The sequence below is a fragment of the Equus caballus genome, chromosome 15 (genome assembly GCF_041296265.1).
Source record: "Equus caballus isolate H_3958 breed thoroughbred chromosome 15, TB-T2T, whole genome shotgun sequence".
NCBI lineage: Eukaryota > Metazoa > Chordata > Mammalia > Perissodactyla > Equidae > Equus > Equus caballus.
In genome coordinates, this window is record NC_091698.1 from 52,841,147 (window position 1) to 52,867,502 (window position 26,356).

General features: G+C 35.7%; 1 protein-coding gene across 8 annotated transcripts in view; it reads right to left on the bottom strand.

The window, feature by feature from the left end:
• Positions 1-26,356, bottom strand: part of AFTPH (aftiphilin) — a 67,861-nt gene that overhangs the window by 3,061 nt on the left and 38,444 nt on the right. For 2 of the 8 annotated variants that reach the window (XM_070235367.1, XM_023618991.2), the window contains 7 exons: positions 22,431-22,582; positions 20,133-20,259; positions 19,661-19,717; positions 16,401-16,517; positions 10,872-10,932; positions 9,264-9,347; positions 5,284-5,407 (listed from right to left, as the gene is read on the bottom strand). In XM_070235367.1, the coding sequence (XP_070091468.1) occupies positions 5,284-5,407; positions 9,264-9,347; positions 10,872-10,932; positions 16,401-16,517; positions 19,661-19,717; positions 20,133-20,259; positions 22,431-22,582 (722 nt within the window). Of the gene's footprint in view, positions 1-2,868; positions 2,968-5,283; positions 5,408-9,263; positions 9,348-10,871; positions 10,933-16,400; positions 16,518-19,660; positions 19,718-20,132; positions 20,260-22,430; positions 22,583-26,356 lie in introns of all 8 variants that reach the window. The other 6 variants (XM_023618993.2, XM_070235368.1, XM_070235369.1 and 3 more) reach the window with 5 other exon arrangements.

Genomic DNA, 26,356 nt, shown 5'->3' on the forward strand with positions numbered 1-26,356 from the left:
GGCCAGGCTTCCTCAGCAAAAAGAGGAGGATTGGCAATAGTTAGCTCAGGACTAATCTTCCTCGGGAAAAAAAAAAAAAAGAGCCATGAGAGCGAGGTACAACAGTCCTCTGCTCTGTCCAAACCAATATTCAACCTACAGGAAACTGGAATATAGCCTGAGTATTAGAGGAAATGAAAATTTATTGAAATTGACAGGTGGAGATCACCGACTGCAAGAGTAGGTTCAATTCAGTACAGACTATAAAATCTCATTTTTGGTTAAAACAAAACATATAGGTGTATATTTGCATAGAAAAAGATCTGAAAGAATACGCACTAAGGCGTTATACTCATCTGAGTGGTAAGAATGTGATACTTTAATGTTTAATTTTTGTTTGTATTTTTTAACTTTCTGTAATATATTTTATTGCTTCTTTAATGATAAAAGGTTACTAAAAACAGTAACAAAAAAATTGCACTTAAATGGACTTCCTCATTTGTGGAGTACAGTTTGGGTGTGGGAAAGGAGAGCAAGAGAGAAGCTTTCCCCCAAGGAATGGTTGGTAAAGATTATTCTATGGGCCAGCCCTGCGGCCGAGTGGTTAAGTTTGCACGCTCCGCTTTGGCGGCCCAGGGTTTCACCGGTTCGAATCCTGGGTGTGGACATGGCACTGCTTATCAGGCCATGCTGAGACGGCGTCCCACATGCCACAACTAGAAGGACCCACAACTAAAAATACACTTTTGGGGATTTTGGGGAGAAAAAGGAAAAATAAAATCTTAAAAAAAAAAAGATTATTCTAGAGTTTCTATCAATGGCCTTATTTCAGAGGCACTACTTGGAAGCATGTGAAATTGTATTTAAAAATAAGAAAAAAGTTTACATATTTTATGGTTTGTGCATTTATCTATAGTCACTGTGCAATTGGTGTGATCTAGTTTTTTTTAGAATACATGAAGAAAATGCTTGAGGAGAATTTGAAAATAAAAAGTTATACTATGAACTTTTCTCAAGCCCAAAGGCAGTGGGCTAATTTTGATATATATTCTCTCTAGCTAAGCTGTACCTTTTTTGTCAATGGAATATAATGGAAAAGTCCAGAAATAAACCCATACATTTATGGTAAATTGATTTTTAACAAGGGTGCCAAGACCATTCAATGGGGAAATAGTAGTCTTTTCAACAAACAGTGCTAGATATCCACATGCAAAAGAATGAAGATGGACCCCTACCTCATACCATATTAGAAAACTCAAAATGGATCAAAGACCTAAATGTAAGAGTTGAAGCTATAAAACTCTTAGAAGCAAACCTAGGTGTAAATCTTCCTGACCTTTAAGTAGGCAATGGTTTCTGGGATGGCTATACCCAAAAAGTCACAAAGTAACAAGCCTTGGTGAGAATGTGGAGAAATTGGAACCCATGTACATTACTGGTGGAATGTAAGATGGTGCAGCCACTTTGGAAAACAGTTTGGCAGTTCCTCAAAAGTTAAACATAGAGTCACCATATGACCCAGCAGTTTCACTCCCAAGAAAATTGAAAACATTTGCCCATGTAAGAACTTGTACATGAGTGTTCACAGCAGCATTATTTGTAATAGTCAAAACAACCCAAATATCCACCAATTGATTAATGGATAAGCAAAATGCGGTATATCTATAAAATGGAATATTATGTGGCCATAAAAAGAAACGAAAAGTACTGATACACACAACAACATGGCAGAACTTGAAAACATTATGCTAAGTGAAAGAGGCTAGACACAAAAGGTCGCATGTTCTATGATTCCATTTATATGAAATAACCAGATTAGCAAAGCTATAGGGATAGAAGGCAGATTAGTGGTTGCCAGGGGCTGGGAAAAGTGACAGATAGGGAGGGACTACTAATAGGTATGAAATTTCTTTCTGGTGATAAAAATGCTCTGGAACTAGATAGTGGCGATGGTTGCACAACCTTGTGAATATACTAAGAACCACTGCACTGTACACTTGAGAAGGGTGCATTTTATGGCATGTAAATTATATATCAATTAAAAGGTCAAAAAAAGAAAAAACAATGTATCCCTTTGGACAACTAGTCCTTTGGCTTGTATAAACTTCAGTTGGAGATCTGTAGCTACTAAGTAGGTAGCCACCCACTGATTAAGATTAGGAAGTAATTTTTCTCTATATTAGAAAAGGTGGGCAAGAAGATGGAACTATTTTGTTTTATTTTTTAAGGAAGATTAGCCCTGAGCTAACATCCACCACCAATCCTCCTGTTTGCTGAGGAAGACTGGCCCTGAGCTCATATCCATGCCCATCTTCCTCTACTTTATATGTGGGACGCCTGCCACAGCATGGCATGCCAAGCACTGCATAGGTCCATGCCCGGGATCCAAACTGGTGAACCCTGGGCTGCGTAAGTGGAATGTGTGAACTTCACCGCCGCGCCACTGGGCTGGCCCCAAGGTGGAACTACTTTAAAATGAAGAACTGGCATTTCCTTATAAAGTGAGAAGGTGCTTTCACACCCTGCGCGTGGAGGGAGATGAGCACACGTGCTTTCTCTCTTTTTTTTTTTTTTTAAAGATTTTATTTTTTCCTTTTTCTCCCCAAAGCCCCCCGGTACATAGTTGTGTATTCTTCGTTGTGGGTTCTCCTAGTTGTGGCACGTGGGATGCTGCCTCAGCGTGGTCTGATGAGCAGTGCCATGTCCGCGCCCAGGATTCGAACTAACGAAACACTGGGCCGCCTGCAGCAGAGCGCGCGAACTTAACCACTCGGCCACGGGGCCAGCCCCACACGTGCTTTCTCTTACATATGCAAAGGCACTTAGAAAACAGCATGGGATGTTGTTGGTTACACATCAGATTCCTCTACCTAGACCACTGTTTCTTACCTTTTCTTACCCTACAGTCCTTCAATGCTTTTTCATTCTATCTTCTGTGTGCTGTCCATAGCCAAGAAGATTTTGCTGAGCTTTACTTTCTGTAGTTTACTTTATTCAAAAACAAAAAGAAAAAACCTAAAACAACAAAGACCTGAAATTTTCTGAAACTATGTATGTCACCACCTTTCTCTTCCCTGTACAATTGAGAATCATTCATGGGACAATTTACAGTATTACCTTCTCATTATAAGACTTGTGAGTATCTGCACTACTCACCATTTTAAAATAATTTCTCAAAACAGAAAATACAAAGTTGGCAACTTGCTTTCTTTTCAATTTGTTGTTGTTTTAAATATGAAGCTGGATAGACACTAGAGAGTAATTTAATGCAGTTACAACACTGATCCTAGGATACAAACTATAGTTTTAGTTCATTCCATAATAGTAAAGAATAAGGGAAAAAATGAAATAACTTCTTAAAGTGATAGGAGTTATAAAAGTTCCCTAGTGTACAGCATGTTTCAAGCACGAGTTAAAAAGTTAGGAGAGCAAGCAAGTTAATATGGATTAGAGCTCCTCCTAATGGCATAAAGAATGAACTCTCATCATCGGGATTTTCGAACTCTACTATAGTTCCTTCAGTGAGAGTGCAGAGGAGAAAAAGTAAGGAAACGGTAGGACTGTCCTTAGAAGAGACTGTAAAAAGAGCAGGGGAAATCCAAACAATAATAAGTTCTTTCGTTTTTAAAGTCAAATGTGCATTACCTTTTAGTTAACATATACAGAAAAAATGGATGAGAAATTTGTATGAGAAGAATTTCAATTTGAAAATATGATTTGGAAAGAGAAAAAATTAGAAAGCAAGCAAAAGAAATCCCCAAGAGCGTCATTACAAGTAGGTTCCCTTGGTAGGAGGCTTTGGCAGGGCCAGGCGGTGTCACCGCAAAGCAGCAGGGGCAGTGAGGGAGCGGAGAGAATCTGTGGACGGACAGGGACGTGCATGCGCACAGCCAGTCCAGGGAGAAGGTACAGGGATCCATAACGACAAAACAAATAACCACGGCTTTTCATAATTATAATCGTTAATAATAATATCTGTTGAATGAATAGATACTTAAGTACACAATACAGTTTAAAAGGCAATGTGATAACTCAAGCCAAAGTTTTAAGACAGGTAAGCATTTATTATTCACAAGAAAAAAAGGCTTTTTCTTTTTAAAGATTGGCACCTGTGCTAACACCTGTTGCCAATCTTATTTTCTTTCCTTCTTCTCCCCAAAGCCCCCCAGTACATGGCTGTATATTCTAGTTGTGAGTGCCTCTGGCTGTGCTATGTGGGACGCCACCTCAGCATGGCCTGATGAGCGGTGCCATGTCCGAGCCCAGGATCCGAACTGGTGAAACCCTGGGCCACCGAAGTGGAACGCGCACACTTAACCACTCGGTCACGGGGCCAGCCCCAAAAATGCTTTTTTAAATAGATGTTTTTCCACAGAAGAATTGATTTAAAAGGTAAATTTGAATTTGACATGTACGTGGAATGTATTTATTTACGAGAAAGAGCTATAATACTTCTGCCAAAGTGGATGACTTTGTAAACAGGTAAATATTTCAGCTTGAAAATGCTAAGGAATCACGGAGCTGGAACAGCGGGGTTGGTGTGCCGATCAGCCAGTATTTGGTCTTGCAGTAGTGATTTCCTGGTTTACAATGACTACCTTCGTATTAGGAACAGCATATTCTTATGGCTAACGTGTCGAAATAATGGCTTATTCCAGCGCTTAATTATGTAAAACTAAAAGTTTCCTGAATCCTAAACACAAGGCCCAAGTGACGTTCCTTGTTTCCGGTTGTGACAGCAAGAGATGACAACTGCTTTTCTAAAGGTCGTGTCCCGAAGGGCCTCCCAGAAAGCTTGGTAAAGCAAGGCTTTCATGTTCCAAATCAGAGGTGCTGCACATCAGCAAAAGTTCAGAAAATGAAACAGCGGCCGTCCTCCACTCTATCTTAGCCGGGAGCGAAAAGATTAGCCTGTGACTCCGGGAGTGTGAAACTGATTCCCAAAGATGAGCATCTCAACAGTTATGAAGGGAAAAGGAGAGTGTTTCCACAGTGGCTGTATGATCTCAGTACTTAATCAGAATTCTCTTGGAGTAGGAGGTGGGGAGGAGGGAAGGGGGGCCAAAGAGAGAAAACTACGTCTGTCAGCTCTTTCCAGTCTCTTATGAAATAGCTCTGCTCTAATAAAGTTTATAATTAAACATAATTTGACACTATTTTCTGGAATTAGGCATTAATTGGTTTTTACAAATATAAAGTCAATACAATATATTGAAATACTGCCAACTTATTTGCTTTCCCATTTCGGCTGTTCTGTTTAACACAGAATTCAAAATTAGGGTGTAATCAGCACTAGCCATTTACCTGGTAGATGTGCTTGTCTTCTCTACTGTGGACATGAGTCTCGCAAATGCGTCAGTCACTTTGAGGCTTGAGGTGGAGATTTCCAGCTTAGAAGTCGTTAACTCATACAACTCTGGATCCACACCTTATAGTATAAAATGACAGTCAGTGATGGCAAGCTGCAATAGGTTACTTCAATTAGCCACAATCCAAGATGCAAAAGGCAATTATCTGTAAACATCTGAGTCTTTTACAAGCACAACACATCTTTAGAACATTGTAACATTGTATTTATTTTTTAAATTATAAATTCCACTTTTAAGAGTTTTTATAAAGTAGGAAAATATTTTTAAAATTCCACTTTGGTATCAATATAGCCTTAATTAATCTAATACTTATGTAGTAGATACCATGCAAATACTTTTAAAATTTCTATTCGCTATAGAAAACTCTCTCAATTTTGGATTAGTGATATGAAAGTCATCAATGTTTTATAAATAGAGCGCACATAATTTGTTATGTGACACCTCAATTTTTAAATTGATTGATTAACCTCATTTTTTTGAAACTTTCTCTCGCCCTCCCCCCCCAACTCCCTGACCATTTTTTTCTCCATTATTTTCTTCTACACCAGAAGATCTGGAAGCTAATATAAAGTCTCAAATATGGTAAATGATTTAGTTAGGTTAAATATATTCTGAGCATCTGAGGACATGAAATATTACTCAAATGCATCAAATCATTACTAAAGATAAATTATAGCACATTGTTCTTTCTTCAGGTAAGAAGGAGGGAGGGTAAAGTATTCTCAGAAAAAGTAATAAAAGCACTACTTTGGAACAAAATGAAAATTGTCTCAAGGGGTAATTCCTATTTCCATAGTTTCATATCTGAATAGTAGATAATAGCTCAAACACCTTGCTAGAGGAATTCAACACAAAGCTGAGTTAGATCTATTGCAGTCTGTAAAAATCCTCCCCCACCTGACTTCACTAAAATATACATATTTTTGTATTTCCCTTGAATATAGACTTAACCATGATGACTACAAAAACACTGAAAATAACAATTAAGTATTTTAAACTCAGCTAAATTTTGGATAATAATCAGATAAAAAAATATTAATCCTACCCTCTCTTTGGTACCAACAAATTAACTTGAGATAAAAAGTTCAGCAGTTTCAGGGTAGAACAGAAAAGCAGATTGTAAAAAGAATGTCTTACAGTTTCATCAATTTTTACTTATTATTTCTAAAAAATCCCTGAAGGTCAGCAAAAAAATATATATATACTAATGCAAATATTGATAATAACAAGTTTCCTCCTTTTAGGATATCTCAAGGTCAAGAAAAAATAAGGAAGTGCCTTCTATTAACCAAGTGTGCAGATGATTAGCAGACGTAGATCTAGGTCTCAGATGTTTACAGAAATCAGACCAGCAAAAGCAGCTTCCACAGTTACCATGTCCAACCAGGGAGGAAGGCTATAGAAAATCTTTGTTGACTCTCTCAAGTTCTTAATATTTTATTAAGATACAGTTTCAAAATACATTTGAAAAGGGCTTTTCTTTGTATTTCTCTAAGTATATACATTGCAATTAAATGTAAAAAATTGTAGATGCCTATAAGGGACCAAATGAACCCAAAGTACGTTCTTCCTCCACTGTGAAAGGTTAGATTCCAAGTAACCACACAATTTAAGTTGATGTCTAATAAATAATGCAGAATAAAAACTGCATTCTGATTGGCAACAGGAAAGTGCTAGTAAAAACTTGGTTGGGTTTGTAAAATACTGGGCTCTTGGCTGTCAAACAGTGAAGTGGGAGATTTAAAAAAAAAGCAACAAAAAAATGACACCCCCAAAAAAGGTACTATGACTATATTATATATTTTTCAAAAACAAGATAACTACTTTACACTAATAATTGGAGAGTAATTTTTTTAATGGAAGAGATTGTTTTTAAGAACCTTAATGAGGCATAGTTTAGTTTACATAACTAAAGCTAGCCAACCAAGTTCTATGCCAACCTCCTAAGTCTCACACACAAAATAATTAAATAACTGCAAGCTAAGACAAAATGACTTTCCCAGAAACAAGTCAGAAAAAGTGCAAGCAAGTGGTGAAATGGAATACTAAGAAAAGTGTTGATACCTGTAGCTTGATGTAAGTTTTAACAAAACCCAATAACAATAAAAAGCCAAAGCAAATTTATAGGAATCAAGTTTATACAGCAGCTAGAGCGTATTAATGAAAATGGAACAAAAATATTTAAAAGGTTCCAAAGTAATGAGGACTGCATTTGAGCATGCTAATTTCACTTCCATTACAGCTCTAAGCTTCTGAAACCACTTGCTCTTCTTGAAGCTGTGTACACTGAGCCTGGTTATCAGGTCATTTCTGTACTTCTTTATGAAATGATCAGATTATTTGTCTCCTATGGATGTTTTTAACTGAGTTTGAAATGTCACCAAAAATTAAACTTAAACCAGGTTTTAGGCATCCAAAAATAATGATCTCGTTTAAATTATAATACAGTTCATGACAAAACAAAGCTGAGAGCAAATTAAAAATGGGAGTTTGGTAATTCATTCTTGGGAATACAGTAATAAGGAAACTGATACACAAGTTCTTGGGTTTTTTCCCCCCCCATTAAGTATTTAAACCAAGTAATCAGCTCACCCAGGTCATTCCATAGCTCAAATGTATTTGGAAATAATTTAAGTAATAGCAAAATATCATTTTGAAGTCAAACCAGACACAGATTGGCTTTTCGTATGCTTGCAAAATCTTGCAAACAATGAAAATGACAAACAGGGGCTTAGACTTGAGGAATTCAGTCATTCTATCAAATGACCTTGGAACTTCCTAATAGCAGGATCAGATTTCCAGAACCAAATTTTGGAGAAGGGCATCCTGGGTCCCAGGCTTACCCTTAGCTGACTCTCTGTCTTTCCCATTTCCCACCTTGGCTCCCAAACTGCTGGGAATGGGTGGCAGGGTAGTGGAATAGAACAAAACCAGCAAATTCTCAGGGACCAGGCTGGCTGTGTAACTGGCCACTAATAGGGACAGAGAGGGATCCTCACTGTGCATTCTGGGCATCAGCATCTATATAGCACCCCAACAGCTGTCTGGTAATCAATGGGCATGATTACCAGGTCACAAGTTGGGATGACAGGAACTCATTAAAATCATATTAAATAAAATGTAAACATAAAAATGTCATTATATTTTAATCTTTTATTCAATTAGAAAATGACAAAGTACATTAGTGCTTTGGTCAATGAACTGAACTTTTGCAGGGCTGAAAATTAACAGGCACTCCAGTAAGTTTTAATTTCTAGCTTTTAGTATCTCATAGCAATTATTTTCTACTATTAACTTTTGTAACATTTTTTTTTTTTTGCCGTGGAAAACTAACAGTATACTTTCTATTTAAGAGTGACATAAAAACAGTAATAGTTCTACGTGGGACTATATAACTAAGTGCTAGACTCCAACATTTTGGAACCTCATTATACCTTTAGCAGCACTAATAAACAACAAATTGAATGCTAGAATTTGTAAAGGTTCTATTACCACAGGCACTACAATGTAAAGTCACCTTTATATACTAAAATATTCTTATATCTCTAAACTTGTATTTTTCAAATGGCTTTATAGAATATGCTTTTAAAAATAAGCATATAAAATATCACAATTTCCACTTACAGGAAAAAAAACCAACCCTGCCTTTAACTATGTAAGAACATTAGGGCTGTTTTACTCCTAGAAACTACTTTTAGCTCTGAATAGTACACTCCGAGTAAGATTTCCTTAAAATATATTTCACTGAAGTCATTTGTTATAGATAACAAGAAAATAACGATAGATGAAATAAAATTATTGGAAAGACATTATAGAGAATACAATATAGTTGTTTCCTTGTTTATAGGAAAGTCAATTGATGTGGTCATGCTTTTAGTAAATAAACTAGAATTGTGGTTTTAACACTCTGCTGACCTGGGATTGTGGTGCTGCTGCTAGAGCTACTGTCATCCACGGGCCCAAAGAAATCAAGGTTCAGAAGAGTGGAACCTCCACTAGCTTGAAATTCAGTGACCGTGTTGGTAGGCAGCCACACAGAAGGTAAGCCAAGGGAGGAGGGGTTATGTGTAAAAAGGGGTAAGACACACACTTGAACATGCAGGTTATAATTAGTAATCATTACACATTTTAAAATCAACATTAAAACAATGTGTACAGTATTAGTTTTTCATTACTAAGGACATTTCTAAAGTAACAATTTAATTCAATGTACATCTTCTCATGTACAATATAAATAATTTAACACTTAGTAAGGTTTTAGTTAGGAGTTCAGTTCTTTCAATAAAACTTGAAGCCATACCAGAAAGACCAAGGGGAAAGTGTACCCGTTAAAGGGAAACAATACTTTAATCTCAACCCAACATTAAATCACTGTACATGCCCAAATCAATATTTCATGTTAGTAATGTTGGTTTCTAATTAATGATGTTTTAGAAGTGACAAAGTTGTCAGTTTCAGGACACGCACCAATACATTCACTTAATTGAAAATAAAATAACATAATAAGGAAGGTCATAACTGCCCTACCCTGATGTGCAACCTCAAGCTGTACTGTTCCCCTTTAACTCTGAAACAGTAATCAGAAATAGTATACATTTTTAAAGAAGTTGTTTGTTAATAAAAAGCACGATGATTTGACTGAATAAGACACCAGACAACAGCAAAAGGTGCATCCAGGCTTTCCTTCAGCACTGTTATTCAATTGGATGCTTTCCAGATATCCTAGGACCCCCACTCTAAGGCAAAGCTGACAGAATGACAAGTGTTTTAGACAATGGCTCAAACAGCTGATGAAGGATAAGGAGTAAGAGTCTGTTAGGGTCCACTTAAAACTTGTGGTGTCAACACTGTGGAAAACTAGCATTTGTGTTCTTTATGTTAAAGACCCCATATTACTGGAATAAGTTACTCCTTTTTCAGTATTCTCTCTTAAAGCCATGAGTGAAACCAATTATTTCTGGAACTACCTACTAGTATTTTGAGATAAGTTTTAGAAAAAGATCATGAAAATCATTCATTTTCCATTTATATATAAGTGCTCTATAAAATATTATTAAATCTGAAAACTACTTTGAGTCAAATATGGACCTATTTGCACATTGTTTTTGGTTAAATAATTGTGTTTTGTGCTTTAAAGCAGCCTCTAGCCACAAGACTTTGCATCCAAGAAAATTCCATAAATTAAAACTAAAGAAACAAATTTCAAGTAAATTGATCCTACCTAAAATATCATTTAAACTACCTAGATACTTGTAAAAAACAAAGAAGCCTGTTTATGACAAGATAAAGAAACTAAAATTTTACCTAGCTACTACTACCTATATTTGGACATTAATACTATTAATAATAGTAAAGGCTGGTTTCTTGAGCAATTACTTTTCAGAAAGAAAGCCTGAATTTCCAAAGATAAGAATAAGAAGTTATGTTCAAACAAAAAAGGAAATCAGCAGAGAGAAGTTTGTCTGAACTTTGTAGCTTTCTTAACTCTAGCTCTGGTGCTAGAGGCTCTACGGAGAGACGTACCATCTAAAGGGTTAGTAAGGCCACTGCTACTCCAGTCAAACTGGACGGGTGGTAGAGACTCCTAGAGTTGAAAACCAAAAAAATCAAAATTAATCAGTACAGGTTGCAGCAACGTAAAGAATCCTTAAAAAAAAGCTATTATAGCAAGATCATTAGGCAATAAAATACCTAAAGACAAAATTGGGATAATTTACAATTTCAGAAGGTTACCCGCAAATATTAACACAAACTGAAATTGCAAAATTTACAAACAGTACAGCTTGTTGACAATAAAAAAGTTGTATCTGAGAAATGGACTTATCTTTACATTTCAAACAGAAGTTTACGGAATGATTCTGTCAATATTTCAATCTATTCTCAAATCATAACTTAAACTATTGCCTTGATTAAAATAAAAATATTAAAAAAACATCACTGACTTTTCACTAAAGAATGATCTACTTTACTTTAAATGACTAGCCACTTAAAGTTTTTTAATAGACAGTGTAATGCAGTAGAGAAGGTAGCACACTGAAGGTGAGGAGATGTGGGTTATTCAAGGCCAAGTAACTACCAGGTAACTAGTTGTATGACAGTGTACAGTTAACTTAGTTGGTCTCTTTATATATAAAATGAGAAGGTTCAAAGTCCAAGGTCTCTGGTTCTTTACAATTTTCCAAATTATAAGGGAAATTATGGGCCAGTAAATGGGAACTACATTTACAAATTAAAAAAATTTTTTTATCAACTTCTCTAATTTAGAAATTACTTATAATCAGTATCAGAATTTAGTTTTTAAGATAATATACTAAAAAGTATACTCAGAACTCATTTGAATATTCTAGGTTTTTAAAGTTTGTTAATTGCCAAACAGAAAGATAAAATGAACAAATGGTATATACATAAGATGGAAGGTAGTACAAAACATTTTAAAAAGAAGCATTGCTTTATTTAAAGAATATTCTTGATGAGAAAAAATTGGGTTTTTCGCTTTTCTTTCTTTTTTATTTTGGGAGTGGTGTTGACAACACTTATTAAGTAACCGGTATTTTATTAGACTCTTAATATCAACATGTCTTTTTTTTTTTTATTGCTTACACCACTGTGCTTTACTGTAAGGTAGGTACTATTAAAACGTTATACCTCTTTTTTTTGTGTAGATAAAGACATTGTTCCTTGTAGGGAAGGAGCATGAATCAGTTATTTAGGAAAATCTAATCCCATGATATCATAATATAATTGCCTTGCTAATTGGGATACCAATGATAGGAATGTTACTAGAAGCATTTAGTCTCCCCAAATTCAGGTCAGGCCTGGAGGTTGAGGGGGGAAGGTATAAACAAAGCAAAATGCTAACATTAATGCTTGCCAGGGGTTAGGGACAGCTGTGGGGGGTGGGAATGCAGGGGTACAGTTAAGGGTGCTCTTTGTGGTGATGGAGGAGTTCTGTATCTTGATTGTGGTGGTGGTTACATGAATCTATCCAAGTGAAGGAGGACATATAACTATTCACACATGTTGTACAAATGCCATATTCCTGATTTTGATACTATACTATAATTACATAAGATGTAATCATGGGGAAGACTGGTGAAGGGTACAAAGCACCTCTTCTGTACTTCTTTGCAACTTCCTGTGAATCTATAATTATTTCAAATAAAATAAAAAAAAATGCTGGTGAATTTCTATTTTATAACCTACCTGCAAAACTAGTTAACAACACTTAGAAAAGATCAAACAAACAAAAAGCTCTAGGCATTCCAACAGATTCAACTTATATTATTCTAGATCAATAACAGCTTTAGTCATATTCAGCACTGACTGGATGGACAAAACCCAGGTTCATGCCATAACAAAATTTCTGGGTAAATGGAGCAAAGCTCTTTCGTTAATATGTTTTATCTAAATGATATCAAGTGGCTGGATGCTTAGAAATATTTCAGTGATTTGCTGGAATTTTAGCTTCTCATACAGGTGGATGGCATTTTGAAGACACAGCCAATATTATAATGAGGTGCTAAAACATGAATCAACATTTAGTGGAAATGAGACAGATGAAAAACAGGATATCTAAGCAATTACAGGCTAACTAATGGCATTGATGAGTAAGGCAACTCAAAGAGCAGGCAGTGGAATGAAGCGTTTTAAAACAACTTAGAGTAACGTGGTGTGAATGATTACTGTGAGGAAACAAGGTCATAATAAAAAGAGCAAAAACATGGAGATGAGACTGGGGTTCTAGTCCTAGCTGTACCATTGATGAGTGATTTTGGGTAAATCTACTTAGCTTTTCCAAATATGTTTTCTTATTGTAAAAGGAGAGCACAGGACTAGATAACTATTTTTTCTTTCTTCAAACTCTAATTCTGATTCACAACTGAAATAGCCACATCAAGTAGCGTAAGAGGGGACGTTTACTAGTGGTGACTAGTTGGATAACTGCTGGACAGAGAGTTGACTCTACTCAGCAGCGAATAAAGTAAAGTTAAAGTATTGATCTTACTAAGAGGGGAATCAGTAATGGCACCATGAATGGTGTGACTTTGAAATTCAGTGGATAAAGATTAACAACAACAAAAAAAGTATCACTATTGTTTTTTACCTATAAGCAGCCTTTTTAGGTAAATGTATCTTAGAAAAAACACCATTAACAGTTGTTAATAGTTATTAAATTCCTAAACAAGAGATGCAATGGTTACAAGATTAATGACAACAAACTAATTTGGAAGAAAAAAAAATCCAATGGGTACCAAAATTGAGATAAAATAGACAGATAAAAAATTATGCAGTCATAATTAGAATTATATAATTATGCTAAGTTTGAAAGTCACTGTTTAGTGATGCCAAATACAAAAACATAAAAGGAATGTTTGGTATATGTTTTTTGGGGAAAAAAATCAGGTATTGAATAGGTCTGTCTTGACAAATTTTTCTAAACTTCTAGCAAAGCTGATTGTCTAGCAAAGTTGACTATGGCTGTCTAATCTGAAAATTATAACTAGTGGGAAGACGTCATAGTATAACTGCATGGCCCAAAAGTCAAGTAAAAATAATAGATATATTGTTTGCCAAAGAATAGTGGTAAAAAATATCACTTTACATAAAGAGAATCTTACAATGTGTATTAGATGCTTTTTAAATATTTTAACCTGAATCAGAAGTATGGAAACAAGCAAAGATCACACCATTTAGTGATGGAGGTCAGGCTCCATTCTCAGCACAAAATTCTGATATGCATACTGAAATCTTCAGTTTCAGTGCATGTGTAGTGGGTATGTTAGAATGAAGACCTGCATGTGTTCAAGTCAATTCAGAAATAATTTTGAAAAACAACCTCCATTGGGAAATATTATTTTCATTGGTACCCCCAAAAGCCTAAAAACTAAAGCTAATGAGGATCACAAACTACCACAAAAAAAGTACAAAATAAACTTGTTAATTCAATATTTATATGTGTATTTTTAATTAATTTATTTTTTAATATGTGTATTTTTAAAAAAAATAAATGTGTGCACTAAACAGAATAAAAGTATGTATTCAAAAAGTTTTTTATATCTAAGTTCCATCCAAGTTCCATCTTCTAGCAAAAAAGTTAGATATGCTTAAATGTTGCAGAAAATTTCTATATTTGCCTATAAATAAGGAGACAGTAGTGCCTTGATCACAAGTATATAGGAGTGTACATATATGCACAGAGATGGCAGTAGACGAATGCATATCATGGAGCTGTGACTAACCTCCATTAAATTAACACACATTAATTTCCATTAAAAGTTTTGCATTAAATTAACACATGTTTTTTATTAGGTCATCTAGACTACTTTTGGTCAAGTTTATAATTAATTATATAAGATAGATGGTAAGTATGAGGTGCGACTAGAATGAAATATATAAGATCGATCAAATCAGCTGGGGCAAAAACGACAGGTGAGAGCTAACTCTGATAAAATAAGCAATACCTTAGCTTCTGGGCTCTAACACATGGAAGTGATTGCATGGAGGAGAAGAGGGGAAGGAGGCAAGCAAAACTAGCAACAAGTGACCTCAAATAAGAAGAGCTCCATTTTCAGTAAACGTCCCAGGTAGTTACTCAAATTACTTTCCTAATACCTACCGCTGTAGGAGTAAGAATGATGATTGAGGCAGAAGTGGTAATGTGCTCTGGGAGAAGTACTTTTGGAATCTGAATAGACAGGGCAGGCTTGCAAGAGCAGCTGAGAGCCAGAGGACAATATAAGGGCAATGAAAGGAAGATAACTAAGAACGGATTCTACCTACTGAGACATTTTGCCCAAGCCACCTTGCCTGTTGCCCAACCATCAATAAGGCCAGCCATTTTATGCATCAGGCCCCTTTGCCCACTAATTCAGTGCTAGTAATAAACTGGCTTCAAAGGGATGTTTAAGCTATGCCCAAGAGTAAACCAAGTGGTACACAGCAGTAATATTAGATGTTTCCTGAAACACACCTGAAAGGGTAGAACCTTGCTTTACATCATTATTTTCTAACGTATGTTTTTCAAAACACTAGTTCCAAAAGGATTATGACTCTTCTCCCTTGGTCCCTGGAGAAAAGGGTCCTGTGGTCAAGTAAATTTGAGAAATGAATTAAAATTAAAGAGAGTTATTCACCGCAGGATTCTTCAGAGTCCTTAATGTGTGTGTTGTGAATCTCCAAGGGTGGTTGTAGGGGATGATATGAAGTATTCCCAAACTCAGTTCACCCTAGAACCCTTCTTTAGTGGAGTGTCTCTGGGGATTAGTGTCCAATGGAACACACATTTTGTGAAAGGTTGTCTAAATATATGTTTTTGTGTTAGAAATAACTGACAATGATACTTAAATGACAAACACAGCAAGAACCTGTTTTAGGAATGGTAATATTCACTTAAAAATATTAATCTTCAGAAAAACAATGTTTAACTAGCACTGAGTCAGTTTCTTATTTGATGTGGGAAGTGAGAGGGAAGGCTTTGATAGTAAATATATTAGACTGAAATGAAATTTGTGCTTAAATGTGCCAAGGAGGTAAATGATAAGAAAGGTAAGAGAGCTTTCTTTTTTCCTAATCCATAGGATATTTTGTTAAATGCCATATCATTTGCCATTTAAATAAGAGTTTTATTCAAACTCTCCAAACAGCAGTTTTTGATGTAATAAACACACCTACATTTTATTACTTTGTTTCCCATTTTTTTGAAAATCTAGCACTTACCAGATTTGTGTCAGTAATTATGATCATACTTTTAGAGATGCTTGCTTCAAAGTCGTCATTGTATAGGTAAAGAGACTAATACCTGTATAGGTATAAAGGACTTACCCATAACCAGCCAGTTCTCAAATTGTGCCTTTCTTTTTTTGAAAATTAAAGATAATTTGTTCTTTGTATTCCAAAGGATGTTAAGTAATCAAAATCATGTCCATCATGAAATCAAATTTTAAAAATATTTTAAACACCAGAAGTTTTATATATTAAGGGAAACAACAGTGTGTGTAGACACATGTATATATACATGCATAAACATATCTATACACAGACAGATTCTTTTACCTGGAATTGGTCAGATGTATTCACTTCTGGTGACATGGTGGTTGTCTGACCAATGGAAGCAATTTTTTCTGCAGCAGATAGTGGTTTCAATGGTTCCTTGGTGGGCTCCAACATACCCTGAAAAAGGCATGTTAGCCATTAATTGTATGTAGGGGGGAATCAACTCATAAACTTTGCAAGAAAGTTAACCTACCAGAAAGCAGAAAGGAAAAAATGGGTCATTTCGAAAGTACTAAAGACAAAAAGGAACTATTCTTAAATTTTGTTTAGAGAAAATCTTATAGCACTATAATGGGAAATGTTTCACAATAACACCTTTGGAACCCAAACTTTCTGAAGAAAGACCTTGTATTTTAAATCAGATTTGTTTTAAAGTGCCTGGTTATCACTGTCACACAAAAGATTACGCACAATTTGGGATGGCGTGGGTGAGGAAGAGGCAAACACAACACTATATTACATCCAGGCCCTTAGAATCCAACACTTTTATGATGTTTCAGACACTGAAGCTGCAGGAAAAGACACCCTTTGTACACAGTACACCATGGTGGTGCTTGGAGAAGTGAGAGCTGATTCTAAAACACACCAGATGATGTGATGATGTCCACGTGCTTCAGTGTGAATTTAGTGTTTGGCCCTATCCCCGCCAAAGGATGGGGGCCTTCATACTTAGTTCCTTGGACTGGCAAAGCAGGGACACAGCCATTTCAGAGGAGAAAACATCTTACATGCTCTACCAGGTGTGTTACAAATCTAACACACTTTTTGAATAAGAAAGGAAGACAATCAGGATGGGTGCAGAAACAAAGAAGAAAAATAAGCATTGTGCACCAACACTCTACCAAACATTAATAATAATGGGTAATAATCCAGGTTAATAGCCTGAAAAAAGTCAAGCTTTTGCACATTTAAAAATAATACTCAATAAGCTCTTGAATATTTATTAACTAGACTAAACAAAAGTCTCCCTTTACTGGGAGAAACAAAATCAAAGTTGCTAAGTCAGTAAGGTTAGAATCTGTAAATTTCTAAAAATAAGTTTTCAGGAGAATCTCTCCTCCCCCCTTAAAATAGGGCACACACTAACTAAAGCAATGTACAGATTCGATTCTTAACAATGGTACATATGAAAAGCTTTAATCCAGCAGCTTGAAAAACAAAAGTAAATTCATGGTTTAACTCCATACCATATACATTATATAGGCTTTCTAGTGTGCCCTTATGAAAGAAGACAATGCATCTGGCAAGCAATTACTAGTCTTAGCCAAATTTTCTAAAGTGAACTATCATTTAAACCAGTGGTTCTCAAAGTGGTCCCCAATCAGTAGTTTTGCATCACCCGGGAACTTGTCAGATGTGCAAATTCTCAAGCCACTCTCCAGACCCACTGATTAAGAAATTCTGGGGGTGGTGCCCAGCATTTTGGGTTTTAACAAGTCTTCTATGCAATTTGGATGCATGTTAAGTCTGAGAACCAGCGACTTAAATGATCACTTCAGGTCCTATTCCTCCTGATGAGATCAAAAGATACTGAGCCTCTCATATGTATCATCATGGGAAAAATTCAGGTATAATTAAAAATTTGAAACCAGATATGTAAAATAAGTTTCTAAATGTAAAGCATCACTAAGATGGAGGAGGAAAGATGCATTTATTACATCAACTTTGGTATTAAAAGCCCACAAAAATGGTAAAATTAGTACTAATAAAGGTTGTAATTAAAAAAGGAAAATACAGCATAGATATTAGTCTCTAACTCCTCACACAACTTAAACAACTAGTTTATGTGCTGGGCCTGGAATAAGTAGGTTAGTGTCCCCAACATGCTGAAAGCTCCTACAAATTAAATTCCTGCTTCCTACTCAGAATGTGACAATACCACCACCAACAATCTTTAGAAAGCTACTCCTTGAGGAAAAAAAGACATCCAAATAACCAAAAAGTTAAAGAAATGTTCTGGATTATATCTAGAAAAGAGTGTAAGGATGATCAAGGTGTTTTGAAAATACAAGATAACCTTTTACAAAGGAGCAGAAACTGATGAAAAAGCTCACAGAGAAAGTTTTTGTCTAATTCCACAAAACAAACTACAAAAGCAAAACAAAGCAAAATGTTCCAATTCAACATTAAGAATTAGAGCATATGCATGGAAAACGTTTGTAGATTACAAAAAGGATCAAGTTCCACATCAAATTCATTTTCACATGCACATACAGGGTTATATAATTTAAATTCTATACCAACGGTTCCCACTCCCTTAGTTGTTTTGCGTGTGTGTGAGGAAGACTGGCTTGAGCTAACATCTGTTGCCAATATTCCCCTTCTTTTTGTCTGAGGAAGATTGTTGCTGAGCTAACATCTGTGCCAATCTTCCTTTACTTTGTATGTGGGATGCCGCCACAGCATGGCTTGGTGACCACTGTGTAGGTCCACACCCAGGATCTGACCCCACAAACCCCAGGCCACAGAGCAGAGCGTGTGGGCTTAACCACTATGCCACTGGGATGGCCCTGTCCTCATTTTTTTCTTTCTTTCTTAAACACAGTATTTTTTCCTTATTTTCAAGTTATTGGTGAAAGAACTTTAAAATATTTTTAGTTTAATAGGACATTTTTATTCACCAATAACTCAAAGACACACCAAAAAACACAAACACATCAAAGTTTAAAATGTGACTGAATCTTGATAAGGTACAGAACGAAAATTCCTCACTTATTCTGGACTACCTGGCACATCTGAAAAAACAAAATTCAACACATTTAAAACATTAATGGAAAAACTAAGGACCAATTATGTGTCCTGGCTCATTTTCACTTACTATAATTTGGTATTTCCAAGATTTTATATACATCCATAGCCTCAATATTTCATTATTTAAATTTTATCACAACTGGACTAAAACAAATGATATCTAAGCCTTCAGATACTTCAGGTTCTTTTCAAAAGCAAACAGAGAAAAAAAGAGAGCGAGCGACCTCCAGTGGTGCATTTTACAAAGAGTTATGAGCATGAATATTACTAAGACAAAAACAATTTTTACTCTAAAACAATACAGTGTCTAACTAATGGAATAGACAAAAATGTCCTCAGATCAGGACTGGAAGGGATTTATGAGAGCAAAACGGATAGTGTATTTATTCCCTTGATGTTCTCACACTAAATGCCCCTTAAAATATACCTTCCATGTCATGCTATGTAAAATGATTTTACAAAATAAATGCAAGAATGATAAATACATGCAGAGACATTTTTGTACTTACCAATCCTGCTGCATACATGGGCACTATAACAGGCTGCTTCTTATTGCCCGTGAAGAGCTATACACATGTTAGAGAGAAAGAACATATTTAGAGAGCGATCTGTAATTCAATGAAACAGTTTCCAAAATATGCTTGCAATGCTTTATTACATATATTGTGAATGATAAATTGAAGAAATTGTTAAATTGCCCTTATGAGGTTATATTTTTGATCTCCTAGTTTAGTTCTTTCATTTTATAGTTAAGGAAAAACATTAAAACAACTTTTCTAAAAATAAGAAATATCGATTAGGCAAAAATTTAGACAGATTTATGTTTTAAAAGTTTGCATATCCAAAATACATGAACATTTAAACCAACTAATATTTATTTTTCTGAGGAACTAGTTTATCCCAGCTTGAACAGAAGTGTAACAGTTTTAAAACTACCCCATAGGTTGATTAAAAGATTTTCCAAGGTACTAACAAACTCACAATGTTTCGAGTGTCTATTCCCAAGGAGCACAAAAGCTTCTTGTTGCTATGGGAGCCGCCCCACTGATATCTCAAGCCATGTGCATCATGGATATCCTGTAGCTCGGTCCACACATCCAGCAGTTCCCTGCAAAGTTCATGATGAAGCCACCAACAATGGGTTACTCAATAGCTTTCACCACGAATTCTACTTTTAATGTGACTGTGAAATATTATACATTCCAATTAATCTTGTGTCTAACATGAGTATACAACTACTATCTGAATGAAATCAGTAGCCAACACTTACAGTCATTTGAAAAGTAACTAAGTTAAACTCATTTGAAACAATATGCCAGTAATCAAGGAAAACTTTAGCCTGTATGTTATTCTTTTTTTTTAATTGTAAAACAAAAATATTTAAAAGAAAGAAATCATTTGGCTTTCCACCATTTTACTACAGCTATTTAACATTTGGGCATTCTGTTTGAGCCTTGATCCACAAATGCACAGTTGCAATTACAGTATATATGTAATTTTGTATTGTCTTTTCAGATTTTAAGCATTTCCTCATCTTCATATGTATCTTTTTCAATGGCTGTGTAATGTTCTACTAGACTGATGCACCATGATTTATTCAGCCACAATCCTACAGTTTTAAATAAGCTGTTTTTACTCTGTGGCTTCTGTTGTTAGTAAGGCAAGAATATCTTCCTGTATTTTACGGTGTGTGTTTTTGTAGAGTTGTGTTGTTTCCTTAGAATGAATCTCTTGGAGAGATATTCCTGGGTCTAAGAGTATAAACTCTAGACAACTAGGATATTTTGAAAAAGTACATCTAAATAGTTTTAAGATGGTATAACATAAAGCTTTTTGTCCTCTTCTTTTCTCTGAAATCACACCAAAACAAAAATCAAGAAGCAAAAATAATCTCCATCTTTAATGAAATTAAGAGATACTTAAAATTCTGCACTACAAATATTGAGGTCACAAAGAGGGACGAAGGAGAGATCTGCAGAGAGAAAATGTCTCCACATGTGGACAGTAATGAAATATGAGTCCAGGAATAAGAATCACTTTGAAATTAAAGTTAAGCAAATCAATCTAGACCCTCTAAAATCTAATAATTTTGTTTCATTTTGTTTTTTGTTTTTCTTTTCTTTTTTTTTGAGGAAGATTAGCCCTGAGCTAACTGCTGCCAATCCTCCTCTATTTGCTGAGGAAGACTGGCCCTGAGCTAACGTCTGTGCCCATCTTCCTCTACGATATATGTGGGATGCCTGCCACAGCATGGCTTGCCAAGCGGTGCCATGTCCGCACCTGGGATCCAAACCGGTGAACCCTGGGCCACCAAAGCAGAACGTGCACACTTAACCACTGCGCCACAGGGTCGGCCCCTAAAATCTAATAATTAATAGCAGCTCCAGAAAGAAAACGGAGACTATGGAGGGAAGGTCAGGGTCTACACAAGAGAATGCTCAATACTGAAGAAAACAGAAGCCTCCAGATTGGAAGGCTCTACTTAGTGCTCAGTCCAATGAATGAAAAAAAACTCATCAAGATACTTCACTGCGAATTTCGGAACACCAGCAACAAAAGATCCTAAATTATAAATTTAATGTGAGGGTAGAATAAAGTAAAAGTTTACGTCCCATGTACCTTTTTTTCTCAGGAGGCTATCAGAGGATGTGATCCACCAAAATGGGGTCTAAGTTAAGGGAAGTCCCAAGACAACAGGTGTTTAAGAGACCTAGACTGAATCCATTCCAGATTGGAATAGGAAGATGGAGACTCCAGGAAAAAAATGGAATGTCCAGCCCGATAGGTTTGATCACAAGTAAGATTGTATTAACAGGCTGTTGGAGGGTAAGGAAAGAATTATTAAATGAAAAAGAGAGGCAATTATTAAGTCCAGGAAAAAGCTGTACTGTAAAGGAAATAGTGGCTTAGTGAACACTGTCTACATGATTCAATAATGAAAATATCAAATAACAATTTAACCAAAAACTATGCTCTAAGTCCACTGAGAAGATGAAGGGAGGAGAATAGCAGATGTAAGATCTAAATTCTCATCTATCATCCTAGGAAGTCAAAAGATACTATATAAAATTGACTGATTAGAATATTGATTCAGAAATATCAAAAAGAAAAAATAATGGAGAAGCAGGGAGTTTTGTAAATCATATCTTGTAGCACAATATAATTTTTTAAACTTTAACACAATAATGTTTTAGAATCAATGTTTTAAGCTAACTTTATAAGTCAGAACAGTTGAAACTAACAAATACACATGCTATCTAAAAACTGTCTACTACTTACCCACTTTCAGTTAAGGCCTCTCTTGTTTTTATTGGCAAGGTGCTTGTTTCCAGCAAGTGCTTCAGGGAAGTCACTTCCTCTTCAGTATCAGCGACAAATATGGAAGGAAAACATGCTTCGAAAATTCGCTCCAGGCGGTTTAGTAAAGCTGTCTGCATCAAAACACCCCCCAAAGGTTCATTTTCATTTCTCTAATTTTAATGATGCCATAGTTTTATCATTAACACCCCCCACCCCCACCCCTGTACCCTGTCCACTACCGTAAGGGAGAGAGGGAATACCGGTCAGGTATAGGGAACACCAGGTGAAAGGAGCCTAACTACTCAGAGAGCAGCTGCTCTAAATGATTACCTTAAACAATCATGGTGATACATCCATGGTGACAAATAAAGGCAGTTATAGGCCAAGCACCATACCTGGTGTTTTACAAACATTATCTTATTTAATCCATTACACAATTCTACAAAGAAGAAATTATCACCCAATTGTATAGTGAGAAAGCAATCTCCAAGTCTGAATAATCTGCCTAAAGCAAAAACAAAAACAAAAAAGAAGACAGTATTCATATTCTTTCCACCACACTGGGATGTTTCTCACTACCACTCATGTACTCCAGATTTAGGAACAAGAAGATTGGAAGCTTGTAAAAAGCATTATACAGAACCTTTTTCTTGGACATAAATACCTGAATTTTGAAAGCCTTTTAGAAATATCTCTGCTGTTAATAAAACAAACCAAAGTAGGAAAGAATGTCTCAATTTTTGCTAAAATTCAATAGCTCACTTATCATTTTGATGATATGTGTTATCTTTTAGAAATTCCATTTCTCTACTCTTCTATGGCGTGTGTAGACGTATTTTTCAATAGAACACTGCCTCTCCTCCAAGCAAAGCTTGCATATTCCCTAGAGTATTTTCACTGAAAATAACTGGCATTTTGGAGTATTTTCATTAATTAAAACATTGCATTTAGATTAACTTACATTTTTTGGACACTACCAGGTTTATTCTACATGTGCAACCTACAATGACATTTATCCCTACTTTCCTAACTGTATTTCAGATACAAGTAAAATATTTTCAACTTAATTTACTACTTAAACCTCAAATACAAATACAAAGTGCTAATAAGTTAAAGCTCGTTGGAACATTAAATGTACTACTGAAATGACACCCAGCGTACAAGGAAATGCCACAGCATGGTGGTACTTCCTGCCAAATAACAACAACGTTGGATTTCTGTTGTTTAGTATAGTCAGCAAACAGGAAAATGAAAAACAAAAGGAAAAATTTTCACCAAAGTATTTTCCAAACTAAAATCTCTCTTTCGGAAGCAGTATCAGAGCAAAAAACTTCACACTGCATAATTAGTCTCAGGGTACTCTTCTGCTATCTCTGCAAAAGGTATTCTAACACTTTCATTATATTCATGTGTGTGATATGGGAAAAGGTTCTCAGTATGAATTATGAAACCTACAGTCAAGAGGAGACTCAAGATCCCAAGGCTTGTGAAACCTGAGTGTGTCAAGGGGATCCCACTTACCTGCTTCAACAGAGGGAATGGACAGATACTACTTTTAAAGGGATCGGATAACCATCTAATTGGAAACATGATAAGCGTTGGCTCCTCCTGGGCAGGGAATGTAAACAAAAACTCACATATGACCAAATTTTATTTCTCTGCAAATTAAAATAGAATCTTTCTTGTATCCTCTTTGTTATCCTTTTAACGGGACAGAAAAAATATTTGTCAAAGGAAAAAAGAAATGACCCCAAAGCACACTGAATCATTTGGCCAATACTACACAGAGCCACCCACTCTTTGGTACACCAGGGAGCAAATTCTTGAGCAAAAAAAACCTTGAGGAAACAGAACATGGCATTAAAGCTAATCACCTCAATTTTTTTACTTCTTCCCCAATCTTTTCTCATAAAGAATATAAATTACATGGAAACTTTAAAAGAAAGTTCCATATGTCTTTAGGATTAGACATGACATTCAATTGCTTCAAATCCTTTGAGGGAGGTAGAGCAGGTCGGCAATTTTCTCTATACAGGGCCAGATAGTACATATTTTCAGCTTTGCAGGCCATCCATCAACAATAAGTGTGGGTGTGTTCTGATGAAACCTTATTACTACAACAGGCAGCAGGATAGATTTGCCTCGTAGGCCACAGTTTGCAGATCCCTGAGGTGGAGTAACAAATAAATAACAGAGATTCAAATAACCAGAATCCACTAATTGAAAAGCACTGCCCAGCACAAGGAGGAACTCCAGCAATTCAACAAGAAAGCAGCTAATAGAATTAACAAAGATTTTGATTAAAATTAAGTTTCCTCTGTCATTTTACTTTTAAAACTTTATCAATTTCCAACTAGCCACAAAACCAGTTTGATGGTAAAAGGGCATCCTCTAAAAAGAGTTTCCTGGGGCTGGCCCCGTGGCCGAGTGGTTAAGTTCGCGCGCTCCGCTGCAGGCGGCCCAGTGTTTCGTTAGTTCGAATCCTGGGCGCGGACATGGCACTGCTCCTCAGACCACGCTGAGGCAGCGTCCCACATGCCACAACTAGAAGAACCCACAACGAAGAATACACAACTATGTACTGGGGGGGCTTTGGGGAGAAAAAGGAAAAAATAAAATCTTTAAAAAAAAAAAAAAGAAAAAAGAGTTTCCTACTACTATCTTGTTCACGACAGTAAGCAATGCCAAATCTCATTTACTCCTAGCTCATTCCAGTAAGCAAATGCTTGATGTAATTACAACACTTCAATAGAGAACTGTGAACCCAAGAGGCTGAGACTCAGTTTCTGGAGTTATAAACTGGAGATTTCAGGGCCTACCTCACACAGTGGATAACAAATTAGAAGATTAAATACTTGGCACTCAGTGCCTGCTCAAGAAGGGGTAGCTTGTATCACTACTATTGTTAGTGTATAGATGATACACATGGACACAGTAGCCTGCCAGGGAATAAAATAAATGTCAAAACTAGGTTCAAATCTCACTAAGGATGTTTCTCTACCACTATTTAGCATTCTAAAGCATTATGAAAATATTTGTCTTACTCTACCAATTTCTACCATATTACAACAAGAAATTAAATAATCCAAGTATTTTGCATCCTCCCTGATTCTCCTATGGAGTTGGAAAAGAAGTATCTAATTTAAAAATATCTATCCTTAAGAGCCACTGTATAAATAGAACCTGTTACTGCCACTGCTTGTGGATTTTGAACTTTGGAAATCGAAGAAGATTTTGGTTGACTTATTTGTGACTTAAATCTTGATCATGTTATGAAATACAAAGTGTGTAAGCCATGCTTTAGGTGTGTTTAAGACTGCTTTACTTCCCAAGAAGCGCACTGAAGTTGAAAGTTCGAAAATGTGATGGAACACAGTCCAAGTAACTTGGTAAGTAGAACAGGTAGAAGAATATGACTAAAAACGCTCAGAAGAGAAGTTCAACAACCTACTGCGAGAACAGCTTGTCTTGTGACCAAACAGGTTTCTTTCAAGAAACAGATTTTCCAAAACAGATTATAATCAGACATTAAATTAAAAAAAAAATCATTCCTCTCGAGCATAAAATTTGAGCATGATATAAAAGGTATATCAAAACTGTGACATTGGTAGAGGTATTGAGTTTTTCGTTTTTAAGAAATTATTAAAGGATTTTAACTGTTTTAAAATATATACAATTTTTTCCTCAACACTATCAGCCAGGATAGTTTAATATATGTAACAGCCTTAAACCAAATCAGTAACAAAATTAATAGCACATCAAAACTAGAGTCAATAAAGTAAAATATTATTTAAACTTGGATTTATTCTACTGTGCATGAATAAAAAATTTTATTTATATTAACTTGCTTAGATGAACTCTTGTTTTTATATGGAGTGTATCTAGCTATAATAAAAAATCTGCTT